The 13,297-nt window shown below is 48.1% G+C and overlaps 1 protein-coding gene across 3 annotated transcripts in view; it reads left to right on the plus strand.

Moving 5' to 3' along the window:
- The first annotated feature begins 8,243 nt into the window (after nt 1-8,243).
- MXD4 (MAX dimerization protein 4) overlaps nt 8,244-13,297 on the plus strand; it is a 31,820-nt gene continuing 26,766 nt past the window's right edge. The window contains exons 1-2 of one of the 3 annotated variants that reach the window (XM_015862719.2): nt 8,244-8,468; nt 8,832-9,000. In XM_015862719.2, coding sequence (XP_015718205.1) covers nt 8,405-8,468; nt 8,832-9,000 — 233 coding nt within the window. In that variant the 5' untranslated portion in view covers nt 8,244-8,404. The remainder of the gene's footprint in view (nt 8,469-8,831; nt 9,001-13,297) is intronic. The other 2 variants (XM_015862721.2, XM_015862720.2) reach the window with 2 other exon arrangements.

Consider the following 13,297-nt stretch of genomic DNA (forward strand, 5'->3'; position numbering starts at 1 on the left):
AAGACCGCAACACCTGCTTGCAATACATCATCTTTGGCAAAGGTCATCGCTGACTGAATATTCCCAGTAAGGGAAAGAAGTAACACCAGACTTAGAAATCTTTTTGTGATGAGAAATACCCAAACTACTAAAAAGAGTGCATGTCGCCAAACATGTTGGCTGTGCATAATATCATAAGGGGAATACAAAAGGAAGCAGGACAGTCTCAGGCTCAAACGTGCATTCTGTGCAATTCTGCAGTAGCTATGGATAAAACAATTGCAAGTGAGAACAGGAAGATCTGGAAGGAGCCCAGTTGAGTTGAGATCTTTTGGTACGTGATCCTCCTACCTGTTCCCCAGAGCCACTGTTAGGAGGGGATGGTAAGGGCCTCACCTTCTAAAGAGTTCATCTTCCTGATCTGGCTCATGCTACCATCCATTTCTGACTCCCACAGGACAACATGTACCACTTTGGTGTATGCAGTGTTTTGGAGGAATTAAGTTTCTTCAGAGTGACATATGCCAGACAAGCATCACTCAGAGATGTCATGTGGCATCACCAGTAGAATGCAGCATCTGTAGCATTAATACCTTATTTTCTCCACTCCCAGAGCTCTGCATGGTGAACACAGAATGGCTTAATCATAGAATGGCTTGAGTTGGAAGGGACCTTAAAGCCCACCCAATTCCAACCTCCTGCCATGGGCTGGTTGCCCCCATCAGCTCAGGCTGCCCAGGCCTCCATCCAACCCAGCCTTGAGTACCTATAGGAATTGGGTTTCTTCAGCTCTCTGGGCAGCCTGTGCCAGTGCCTTGCAACCCCCATAGCAAAAAATTTCCTCCTGACATCTAACCTAAATCTTCCCCTCTTTTAGTTGTAAACCATTCCCTCTTGTCCCATCCACATCAGTTCTCTGGTTTTATACAGGGAAACCAAATCCCACTTGCTCCACATCAAGAATAAAACTGAGGAGTTCACTTGTCCCTGTGTCTCCCCACCAGCCCCTGGGCTTATTCACTACTGCTGGACAAAACTGGAGTTTGCATTGATGAGCCAAGTGAATCGGTGATGAAAGCTCTACACAGAGCCATAAAATACACCACTTTGGTCCTCTTTAGATCTGTTCTGTTTTCCTCTAGCATGACACATGCCTGTACTTTCCTTTAACAGGAGTCAAATATCCGTACTGGAGTTTCTGATCTTCGCCTAAAATGCAAAGCTGCCTGCAAGCCTGGCCAGCAGTGCTTGGCAGACCTCCCATCTCCCTCCGGCCCAGATGATGTGCAGGTGAGCAAAGGAAATGCTAAGGAAACAAATGTAAGTTGTGCCTGTGAACAAGGGTTTCTTGGCACCTGGCTGAAAACAGTGGCACTTGTTCCCCGAATTCAGCAGAGCAGGAGAATCCTGCTTCCTGCAAGTCACCGCACTGTTCTCCAAGGGAAAGGGGAAAGCAGAAGGCTTAGCAGTGAAAGAGAAGAGAGAAGCTCAAGCAGTGGCAGAGGTGAATGGACACCCATGGGTAGGGTCCAGTCCCACCACCACTGGCCCCAGCAGATGACTTTCCTGTTTCCCAGATTTGGTTCCAAGTGAAGGAGCATTTGGAAGGGATTAATTCATGCACCGTAAACCAAAGCTGAGAAGGAAGAAATGGGAGAATGAATATGTGAGACCAGGGAGCAGCTGGGTGAGCTCAGCTTCTTGAAGTGACCAAAGACCACAAAAACACTGGAGGGCACAGCTGCCTTCCAGCTTCTTGCTGGGGCTCCATCATCTGCATTTACTGCCATCACATGTGCCCTACTGGTGAAGCCTGGGGGAATTCCTGGGGGTTCTGGCCACCCCGCAGCTCTGAGGGAAGATCCAGGGAATGAGAAGCTGAGAGAGAAAATGGTTTGGGGAAAAATGTGTCTAGAAAGCCCCAAGGTCCTGTTGGAGAACAATGTCAGAGCCAGCTTCCTCCCCACTCTGCTGGGCAAATTCCTCTCAGCAGTGATTCAAGGCAAAGATTTCTCTTTTCAGGATCATGGACTGTTCTGTCAGATAGAAGAGTTTTCTGCTACTGCATCCTTCTCCAACATGCAGCTCTCTCCACCGCATGCTTCTGGCCTTTTCTGGCAAATACAACCACTAGCAAGCGTTTGGCAATGTCTGCAAGATCCCAATATCAGCAATGTGAAATCCCCATTTGCTTTCATGCCTTCCCTTTCCATGTTTGTTTTTTATTCCCAACTTCTTCAGCCTTTCTGATCCTCTGAAGATTTAGGAGCTCCTACTTTTATTTTCTTCCCTCCCCCCCCCAACTTTTTTTTTCTCAGTAACTAGGAAATTGCCCCATCCCTGGAGGTGTTCGGGGCCAGGTTGGATGAGGCTCTGGCAACCTGATGCAGTGCCTGACTTAGTGGTTGGCAGCCCAGCCCACAGCGGGGGGTTTGGAAACAGATGATCTTTGGGGTCCTTTCCAACCCAAACCAATCTGCGATTCTATGAAATTTAAAGCAGTGATTTATCCGCTGGTTTCCTGTTAAACACAAAGTAAAAGACTGGTGTGCAAAGAGGTGATGGGGGGCAGGCATGAGGCAGGCAATGATTCAGCAGGCTGATTTTTTTAAGTAGCTTCCAAGTTGCTGGGAGAAGGTCAGGTTCCAGTATGAAAATGCTTTCAGTTGAATAAATCATGAAAAAATAATAATAGATATTTCAAGACAGGATCAGTGGGTAATTCCTCCTGAGAAAAGTCACGATTACAGCTTTTGTGTAGCTGTTTACTAACATGTAACATAACTGCAGGGATCAAAAGTGAAATAAAAGCACTGGTTTAAGGGACTTTTTTAACATGAAGTGTTATCCATAAAACTATTATGCTGAGAGGATGACTAATGTAACCGGTGTGTTTTGAAGCGTGTCATGAACACTTTTTATGCTTTCTGAGCACACAAAGAGAAACCCCAGGAGAGAATTAATTTACAAATCTGATTAAGTGGAGTGCCTAAGTGGCAAAAACCAACATGGAATAAATAGTAGGCTCCACAGGTAACCAAAGGCCTGAAAAAAAACAGCAAGTGTTCAACACAAAAAGCTCAGATACGTGTGTTTGGGGTGGTTTGATGTGTTTATGGGATGTCAAAAGCACAAACAATGAAAGCAGAGGTCACGCTCACACGTTACCTCCTACCTCCTCCTCATTAAGCTGTTATACTCTGCCTCGTGTAAAGCACGTATCTTTACTTGGGAAGCAGAGGCAAACTTGTAAGCAGAGATGAGCCATGGGATAGGGTTCTTCTACCTGATGTCAGGACAGACACACAACATGCTCCTCAGCTATGTACAATAAGTACACTGCCCTGTGAGTGAAGAATTTCCTTTGAATATCCAACATAAATCTTCCCCGTTTTTAGTGTAAAACCATTCCCCTTTGTCCTATCACCACCCAACCATGTATTGCTTTCAGCAATTTTGTATCTCTTGGAGGCCATGACTTTTCCTCTCCATCCCTGTCACAGAAGTGTTATGGGATTGTTGAGCAAATATCTTCCTTTTGCTGGAGTTCAAGGTGTCTATTAAAGCACTAAAGCACTAAAACCAGCTCTCAGCTTGGAAGGTGAGCTGTGAAGCAGCACAGGAATGCACCACACACTATCACTGCTGGCCAAACCTCTGCAACCTCCCACCCACAACTTCCACCTCCCGCCCCACAAGTGCCACCTCCTGTCTCACAAGTGCAACCTCCCACCCACAACCTCTGAAAGAAGCGTTCACTAAATCACTTCCATCCGCTCAGTAATGCTTAGAGCCTGCCAACATTTACATACCCATTAGCACGATTGATTTCCCATTATCTAATTAATTACTAAAGATTTCACATTTTCATGTTACCTGCTTTACCTTTTGTGCAAAAACAGCAGGCACCCTGCCACCACAATGTGATGGGACTGAATTTATCATGATATTTTGTCATGGGGAGATGAAAAACTCTGTCCAGCCCCAAGCAAGAGCGGCCCAGGAGCCCTTTACAGACCTTCTGTCTGACTCTTCACTCAGTTTCTGTATTTTTACCCATAAAAGAGAGTAGGAAATTGTACTCGCTTTATGTGGTGCAAGAGACAGTGAGAAGTCGAGGCTATAATTTTTTATTCTAAAGCATATGGTACAGATATGGTGCCTCATTTAGCATTCAGTTTCATTCCTCTATTGGGTTAATTAGCTTCCAATGAGGAAAATCATTTAATTAGGCCCACAGCTGATGAGAGCCCGGTACACAGCCTATCATAATAGAGAAGATACAAATTGATTTCAACATGTTTTGGGTCAGACCCAAACATCCAAAGCAAATAGAGAGATAAGACAGCATCTGTTGACTATTCACCTGCCAAGTCTTTATGTTGCTCCCTAATTTTAGGTGCTGCAGGCAATTGTCCAGGTTATTTACCACATGGGCCATCTCCTCCTGACCACGTGTATTGATGCACCATCTCTTTTATCTCTACTACATTGGTACAAGCTCAACTGTACCAGCAGTATGAGGTTTAGAATCAATACTGATTCCTCTCTCATTCAGCTGAACCATGTTTTACTTACTTAATTACTAATATCTATAAAAGACTTGAACTGGCAAAGCTTGACTAAGCAGTCTCAGATGTTGGATGTGCTGCAGAAACACAATGCATTATCACTGTTGCACAGCACAGGATACACCTACGCTCTTCCAAACTCATCTGGATCCACTGGTGGCTAACACAAGTGGCAGAACCTTGCTCCCAGTCCTAGATCTGCATCAGCCACATCAGGCAATAATTCTTCCTTACTGGGAATAAAACTTATTGATTTGCTTATATACTTACTGCAGGCCTGTAAATACGTCACAGACATCAGTCCTTCAATGGATGAAAATATGTTCTCCCATATACATCAGCACATAGCTTGTCTCCTGAGGAAAGGCTGTATATGAGGCATTTGGATTCCACCTGTGATTCCTTTTCATCTCAAAATCTGATTCATCTACTGTACAACTCAGCTGATCTTGGATGTCCAGACGTTCAGGTGAGAGGATTGTATGCTCAGATATAGGTATTGCCAAAATTACTGCTTCTGAACTTCCTTCCAATCACCTTTCAGGTGTCTTGGTTTCTGCATTTAGGAAATGAGAGTTAATGACCTGAATCACAGGTGAGATGAGAGAGTAAATGGGATGTGAGGTGCTGAGACAAGGAGATAAAGCTCGTCAGTGCCAGCTCTGAGTACACATCCCTTTCTATGTGGAAAGACAACTAAAGCTCCTTGTTAATTAACTAAGCATTGCAGCACTCAGGGATGCATGGGGATGGATTTGAAGGCACAGTGAATGAGACCAAGCTTTTGGACATGGAAAGGCATGATGGTGTTTATAAATGTAAGTACTGGCACTCCAGGCATAAAGTGCAGGCTGTGAGTATACTACAGACAGCAGGAGGTTGTGAGGTGGGGCTACTGATGGCTCTCCCTTCTGTTTCTAAATATAAAGGTTTGCAGACTTCACCATGAAGTGGCAGCCACCCTCTATCAGTGCAGGCCAGCTGTTTCTTTAGCACTCAGCTGTTCCTGCTGCTTGCTCGTAGAAATGGAAGAAAGCTATTTAGAGATGCAAATCTGCAAGGCCTTTGAGCACATGTGTGTCTCAGAGCAGTAGTTCAGTTTCACATCCACTTGTGCCTCTATGCTGACCTCGCTGAAGCCAGTCCTGGATCAGGGCTATGAAGGGAACCAGATCCAGCCCAGTTCATTCTGTGTGTTTTGGAAGTTTTAATGATCCTTCATGAGAATTACTTACCCAAGGAAATACCTCAGTAAACCTGCTTTAAGTTTTCTATGCATTGCTGCATGTTGTACAGAAAGCTCCTTCAATGCAACTACAGCTTAATGTGTGCATTTACAATGCGTGCAATGTACAGCATTTGTTTGGTATGAGCCAATCCATTCATTCCTACCTAAATACACGTGCATTTACTCTGGATGTCATCTGTAGGGGCTATGTCTGTGTATGTTACACATGCACTCATTGCTCAAGCAAAAAATAGGAGTTTAGAACTCAGACTGGGAGCCATCATGAACAGAAATCAGCTGTTTCTGGACCGCAGGGGGGCCTGTTTTGTAGCCCTTAACAGCATTGCATGACAGCTACTCATGCACAGTGTGGGTCAAGTGTGGTGGGGAGGAGAAGCTTCAGGCCCTGAGAGCCCCAGCAAAGCGACAGCTGAACCCCTGCTTTAGGTACAAGCACACCCTGCTTTCACCCAGGTACATCAGTACACAGCATGGGTATAGAAGACTGTAAGATGCATTTGGACACACATACTAAGGAATACAGATGCTCTGCAGGTTGGAGGTACTGCTATTTCGCTGGCTGCAGGAGTGAACAGCATTGTCTTATCTGTGTATCTTTCTGTTTGCTTTACTACGTGCCCTATTGCATGCGGTCAGGCAAAGGGAACTTCCCGTGTGGACGCTGCAGAACTACACATAGTTTTGTGTTATTTTATAGAAGAAAACAATGTGAAATCCTTTGTAAACCCACTCCCAGTGGAGACAACAGCAAAACGACCATTAGTTTTGATGGGTTTTCAGTGTTTTTTTCCAAGCAGATGTAACGTACTCTTAAATTACAGCCACAAGGCAGCCTTTCTTTACAGTATTTTGTCCCATCCTGGGAAATGGCCACATAGGATGAGAGGGAATGGCCTTAAAATGTGCCAGAGGAAGCTCAGGTTGGTGATTAGGAACAATTGGTGGCGGGACATTGGAAAAGGCTGCCCAAGGAAGGGACGATCTGTGGGGGTGTTGGAGGAACGCAGAGATGTGGAGCTGAGGGACGTGCTTTGTGGGCCATGGGATGGGCTGATGGTTGGACTGCATGATCTCAGCGGCCTTTTCCAGCCTTAATGACTCTATGCCATCAGCAGCCGTATCGCATTCACTCAGCTGAGGCAAAGATACAGACTAGTTACATACTAGATGTAATACACAATGCTTGCTCCGAAAGTAATGCCTCTTGGTTTATGATGCTGGCCCATGACATCAGAGGTGGATGGTGGTGGTTGAACCTTCCCACTGACGTTCTATTCCATGTTGCTGCTGTTGTGACAGAGCCGCCGTGCTCGGAGCTGACAGCACATACACAACACAATACACACACACCACACCACAACACACACAACACACACACACACACAACACACCACACAACACAGCATATACACAACACACACCACACCACACAACAGAACACACAACACACCACACAACACACACAACACACACAAACACACACAGCGTAGCATAGACACAACACAGCATAGACACAACACTACACACAATACAAAACACACAACACACAACACGGCATAGACACAACACACACACAACACACAAGACACACCACAAAACACAACACACACACAACACACACAGCATAGCATAGACACACAACACAACACACACACACAACACACAACACACACAACACAACAAACACACCACACAACACAGCATAGACACAACACAACACACAATACAAAACACACAACACACAACACGGCATAGACACAACACACACACAACACACAAGACACACCACACACAACACACACACACTACACCACACAATGCACAACACAACACACACAACACAACACACAACGCCCAACACAAAACACACAACAAACACACCACACACACACACAACACACTCAGCATAGCATAGACACACAACACACACAACACAGCATAGACACAACACACACACTACACACACAACACAACCACACACACACCACACAACAGGACACAACACAGCATAGACACAACACACACACAACACAACACAACACACACACACACACAACACACCACACACCGCGTCCCACGCGGCACCAACGCCCCACCCCCCTCCCCACACAGCGCACGCGTCCCTTCATTTGCATAGTGCCCTCTGGGCCAATCAGCGCCGGCCGGCTGCTTAACATGCAAGAAGCGAGCCAATCAGCGCGCGAGGGGGCGGGGCCACCACGTGCTGTTGCTAAGCTTCGGCTTCTAACTTGTTACTATAGCGGCCGACCAATGGGAGGCGAGATGAGATCTGTCAACATTCCCTGCCCCAGCCAGAGGAAAAGGGAGGGGGGCTCTCAACGCCCATTGGCTCCATCGAGGCGCTTCGTCCCGCCTCCTCGCTGAACCCCGTTTTCCTATTGGCCGCCGGGGCTGCCCGTCTGCCGTGTGTCAAATGTAGGTTGAGAGAGGTGCCTTATAACTGGGGACTTGGAAGTTCCCCCGCGCGTGAACTCGGCGCGGGGTGGAGTGGCCGCGCTGCGGGGGGCTCGGCTCGGTGTTACTCGGTATTACTCGGTGTTACTCGGTTCGGTTCGGCATTGCTCGGCTCCTCCAACACGCAGCCATGGAGTTGAACTCCCTGTTAATTCTCCTGGAGGCGGCCGAGTACTTGGAGAGAAGAGACCGAGGTACTGAGCGCCGCTGTCCCTTTGTTGTGAGGGGATCGGGCCCAGCTGCCACAGGGCGGGCAGGGCAAGAACATGGACGGGGCTGTGTGTGTTCGGTGTGTGCCACACACATAGAGCGATAATAGGGGATTTAGGGCGGTATTGGGGGCTGCTGAGCCGGGGGGTGGGGGGAGACTGAGGTGGGGGCACTTGGGGGGGATTTGTGGCCTTTATGTGCGTGTATGTGTGTATATATATATATACACATATATATATGTGTATATGTGTGTGTGTGTGTATGTGTGTTGCTGCTTTAAGAGATGCCGGACTGAAAATCCCAACAAATCAACCGCAACCAAAATTCTGTTCTTTACCCCCTTATAGCGTTCCTGCAAAGGAGGAAAAAAATGCATGGAAAAAATATATTGCCACTAATGCTGACTTTGTCCCTAGAAGCAGAACATGGCTATGCATCAGTGTTACCCTTCGATAGTGACTATTCCAGAAAGAAAACAAAGGCAGGCTCCATGGCCAGAAAGTCCCCGAATAACAGGTAATGGACACAGCTCGTCCCGTGTTCCATCCACGCCAGCAGCCCGTCGGTTCCGCTCCCCCATCCCGGGAGTCGCCATTTTTCGCCGCCTGGGCTTGGCCGTGTTTTCATCTCCCATATAAACACTGCCACGCGTACAACCATCTCCTCCCTGCCGGCCGCCCCCACGGCTCCGCTCTGCTCCGCTCTCTGTGCCGTCTCCTCGCAGCCTTTTCTTTGCATGGCACTAATTCAACCCCCCCCCCTCCTTCCCTCCCCCCACAGCGTTTATTTATATCCTTCCCCCCGTGGGGCCTCAGAATCGCCGCGTGCACGGGACGGTCCCGACCCGGTGCTCGCCCTTCTCCCGTCGCTCCGCATTGAGGAGGTTCCGAAGTCGAGCTCTCCCGGTGCCGCTGTCCCCGCGTGGCCCGTCGTTGCCATCATCATCCCCCTCCTCGTTGTACCGTCGCCTGTTGTTTTTTTTCCCCGCAGCGCTACCTGTGCTGCGATGCCATTAGCGAAGGGCTCTGCGCAGGCTCTGCAGCTTTGTTTGCCGCTCCGGCAGTGGCTGTGGACGTGCAGGAGGTTGGCTTACAGGGACAGTGCCGGCCCCCGCCTGGGAACTCCTCCAGCCGTCGTTGTGCTGCTCCGCTCCGCTCTGCTCGGCTCTTCCAGGGCTGCTCCGGAGCCGTGGCCGGGCCTGGCCCTACCAGCAGCTCCTCTGGGCACGGTGCTTCCTCTGGAACAGCCTAACGTGAGCTCGGCTCGCACGTGGTTTGTTTTGCAAAGCACCGTGAGCTCGGTGGGCCCGCTGCTCCCCCAGCAGGGATCCCGCAGGGTGCCCGAGATGCGGCCTGGAATCAGGAGCTGGCAGCTCCTCGGGAGGGCAGAGCTGGCACCCTGCTGCTGCCCGCAGCTGAGCTGTGCCTCTATCAGAGCTGCTGGGGGAGGCTGCTCGTTCCCTGTCCCCTGCTGGAAGTCAGGCACACGCTGCTGCGTTCTCGCTGCAGCACTTGGACGTGGGTTTGGGTTTAAGTTGAATTCTTGTCTCATTTCAGATGTCAGTTCGTTTTAGAGAGTCATCAGGAGTGGGAGATGTTTCCCGAGGCTAAACTAAACAAGGCTCCTAGCAGTCCACACCCAAAAGCGCTGGCCGCATCTTAAGGACTATTTCTGCCTCCTGAGTTTGGGAAAGCTGTGTTACTTAGAGAGCTATTATTCCATCATTTCCTTTCTTAGGTCTCTTGTCATCCCTGCAAAATAGTTATTTGTCTGAACTGTAAGCTGCTTTTCAGAGTTGTTAGGAGAGGATTTGTAACCTATCAAATAGAGCAGAATTAAAAGATTTCTGCTCACAGATTTGCTCGTGTTATGGAGGTGTGCATGCCTGCTTGCAGTTATATTCTGCATTCTGTATTTACCTGCTCAGACTTTCATTCTGATCCTCACCGTGCAGCAGTGCCAGCCTCCAACATGCCATCCTGTGACGTGCCACCTATGCATTTCCTTGCGCTTTCTTTCCTCCTCACTGCAGTGATTAGGTCAGGAATGAGTTGGTGTTATGGGACGAAGTGGTGCTTCCCAAATGGTCTCTTGTGGTGTGTATGCTGTCAGGCTGTGAGTGAAGACGCATTGCTGGAATGCAGCGCCCTGCTCTGTTAGGAGCAAGCGTGACTGCAGAGCTCTGTGGGCACCCCTGCATCCATTGCACCTCCTGCACCCACCCCCATTTGGAGGTACTGCTGCTCAGCTTTGCCTATGAGCTTGAATTCTAAATGATCTTTACATTAGAACATCAGTTTAAACCCCACAAAGTACACCAGCATCGCTGTTTATTATTATTATTTGGAGCTTATAGGCTGCAGGGTCTGAACCCCAGACTAGAGTTTGGGTAATGCTGTTAAGTCTCCCTAAGCAACTTGGAGATTACCAGGGGCAGACGACTGGCCAAAGTTCAGAGGATCTGGAATGGTCGTGGTGATGTGAAGCGCTGGGTAAAACGTTTGTTGTTATTGTTCTGTATCAACCTTTTTCCAGCCTTGGAGCATCGGATTCAGGCAGAGTATATACATACATGTCTGAAGTTTATTCCTAATGATTGCATTCTTCTTCTTAGATAGAAAAATACGTGCTTAAGGTTGGAGGGGAAGGAAAGAAGCAGAGAACTGCACGTTTCGAAACTGCAGGGGTTTGGTTGTTTTCGTCATCTGTTTTTATATCCTGCTGCTTGCAGCATCCTCAGCTCCCTTTGTTTATACCGTCTGATCAGATTAAAAACCGATACATATATATATATATGTATGTATTGCACGCTTAGTGAGCTAAATATATATATGTATAGATACATTAAAGCATGAAAAACATCTTCCTCCTCATTTTGGGAAAATGAGGAAAGGGGAGGAGGGGAGCAGTGTCAGCAGCAGGGGGCTGTGCCACGCATTGCTCTGCTCTGCAGTTCCTCCCCTCGCTGCCTGTCTATGGGGGCTCAGACACCCCTGCAGCTGCTCCACATTTTCTGGCTGTGGGTCCAAGGGCTGGAGCTGAAGGGCCTCGTTGCTCACCAAGGTGCTGCTTCTCCTACTGATACAGTGACATCATGATACCTGGAGCCTCCATCCTCCTGCTGAACGGGATGCTTCTTGGCTGGGATTCTTGTGAGCAGGATGGGAGGAATAGTGCTGACCCTTGGGACAGGGCGATGGAGTCTGGGCTGAAGTACTGCCTGCTTCCCTATGGGAATTAAGTGACAGACCTGGATGCATAGCAGGAAAAATAGCAGCATTTAATCAATCCAGATCTATAAGCCTGCTGTCCACTGCAGGAATTTCACATTTTTGTTTTGCTCACTGATACCTTTGGATCCAAATTGGAAATGTTCTATAGCAGCTTGTTGCTCAGCAGGGTATTTGCAGGGTGGTTAGTGGCTACTAGGCATTTTGTAGCCATCTTCTTGTAATTATTTGTTTTTATGCTGTTTCTTCTGGCCACATTTCCTGCAGTGCTTGTTACTGTGCCCCATGGACCAGGCTGCTCCATTTTCTCTCTGATGTCCATCGCTGAGATTCAGAGTTGTGCGCCTCCAAAAGTTCTGACCCAAATCCTATGGCCAATGAAGCTGCACGTTTGTTGTGTAAGGAGAACAGATCTGAGAGAGGCAGAAGCTTGCAATTGGCTTTTGGGGGAGGAAAGGTAAACCCAGCTCACATCTTGTTACACAAATGCTTATCATGTACTTGACCAAAGGATAATAAATGTCTCCTCTTCATGAGCAATAACTGTAGCTCCTAAAGCAGTGCAGTCCTATAACTGCTTACTGTCTATCTTGAATTACAGAAGTGGCACAAAGCAAACAGCTGGGTTGTGCCTTGGATGTTTTAATAACAAACCTTTGGATGCCTCCCTGAGGTCTGCGTGAAATGGAGAGATAATGTGCGCAGCGTGCCAAGGAGGAGCACAACAGAGATTGGAAATGTGGTGACGTTTGCTAGCACCGCTCCGGTGGGAACCCAGCTTGGCCTGCAGGTAGCTGGATTCCCTTGTGTCCTGTCCTTGTGACACCTGAAGGCCCAAACATTTCTGAGATGTTAAATAAAAGAGGAGACAATGGGAAATTCCAGACTTGGTGCTGGAATCCTGTATTCTCACCCTGAGTGAGGTGGATTCGCACTGCCATACAGCTGGTGGCACAGCGTGGTACCAGCCCAGGGACAGCAGTGTCCCTGACCCGAAAGGGTCAGAAATAAGGTAAAATGAGAACTGAAATCAGTGTGTTGGATGCCAGTCCACTGAGGTCACGGTTACGTTGACTCGTGGAGAAAGGAATTGGACGTCAGTGGTGCAATGTTTGGCCTGATCCTTTAGGAGCTGCGTTATGGAAGGGGGGGGGGGATGAAAGCAAAAGAAAGGCTCGTTCATAAATATATCTTCTCTATCTGTTAAAGTCAGTATTTTGGTCGGAGTGTTATATAAATAGGGCTGTACTTTTTGCTGTGCTCTGGTGAAGGGTTATGTGTAAAAAGGGGTGAAAGCTGCATTTGGTGTTTCAAATAAAAACAGAGCTCCGTATCCGGGTTCCTCTGTTGGTGTTGGCTGATGGCGAGAGGCAACACGTGCCCTGCACAGCGAGCCCCTGGCTCTGCGCAGATGTTGCTCCGTGCCCACGCGGGGCAGGGATCAGAGCTGACTTCTATTTTTCTGTTCTTTTTTGTGTTGCTCTGAAGCTGCTGTGGGGACAACTCGACTTTCTGAATTCGATGGATCCCTCTGAGTCTGCTTTCCTAATGCTGTCGGCAGAGGGACAGCAGTCAATATCCCT

The sequence above is a fragment of the Coturnix japonica genome, chromosome 4 (assembly GCF_001577835.2).
Source record: "Coturnix japonica isolate 7356 chromosome 4, Coturnix japonica 2.1, whole genome shotgun sequence".
NCBI lineage: Eukaryota > Metazoa > Chordata > Aves > Galliformes > Phasianidae > Coturnix > Coturnix japonica.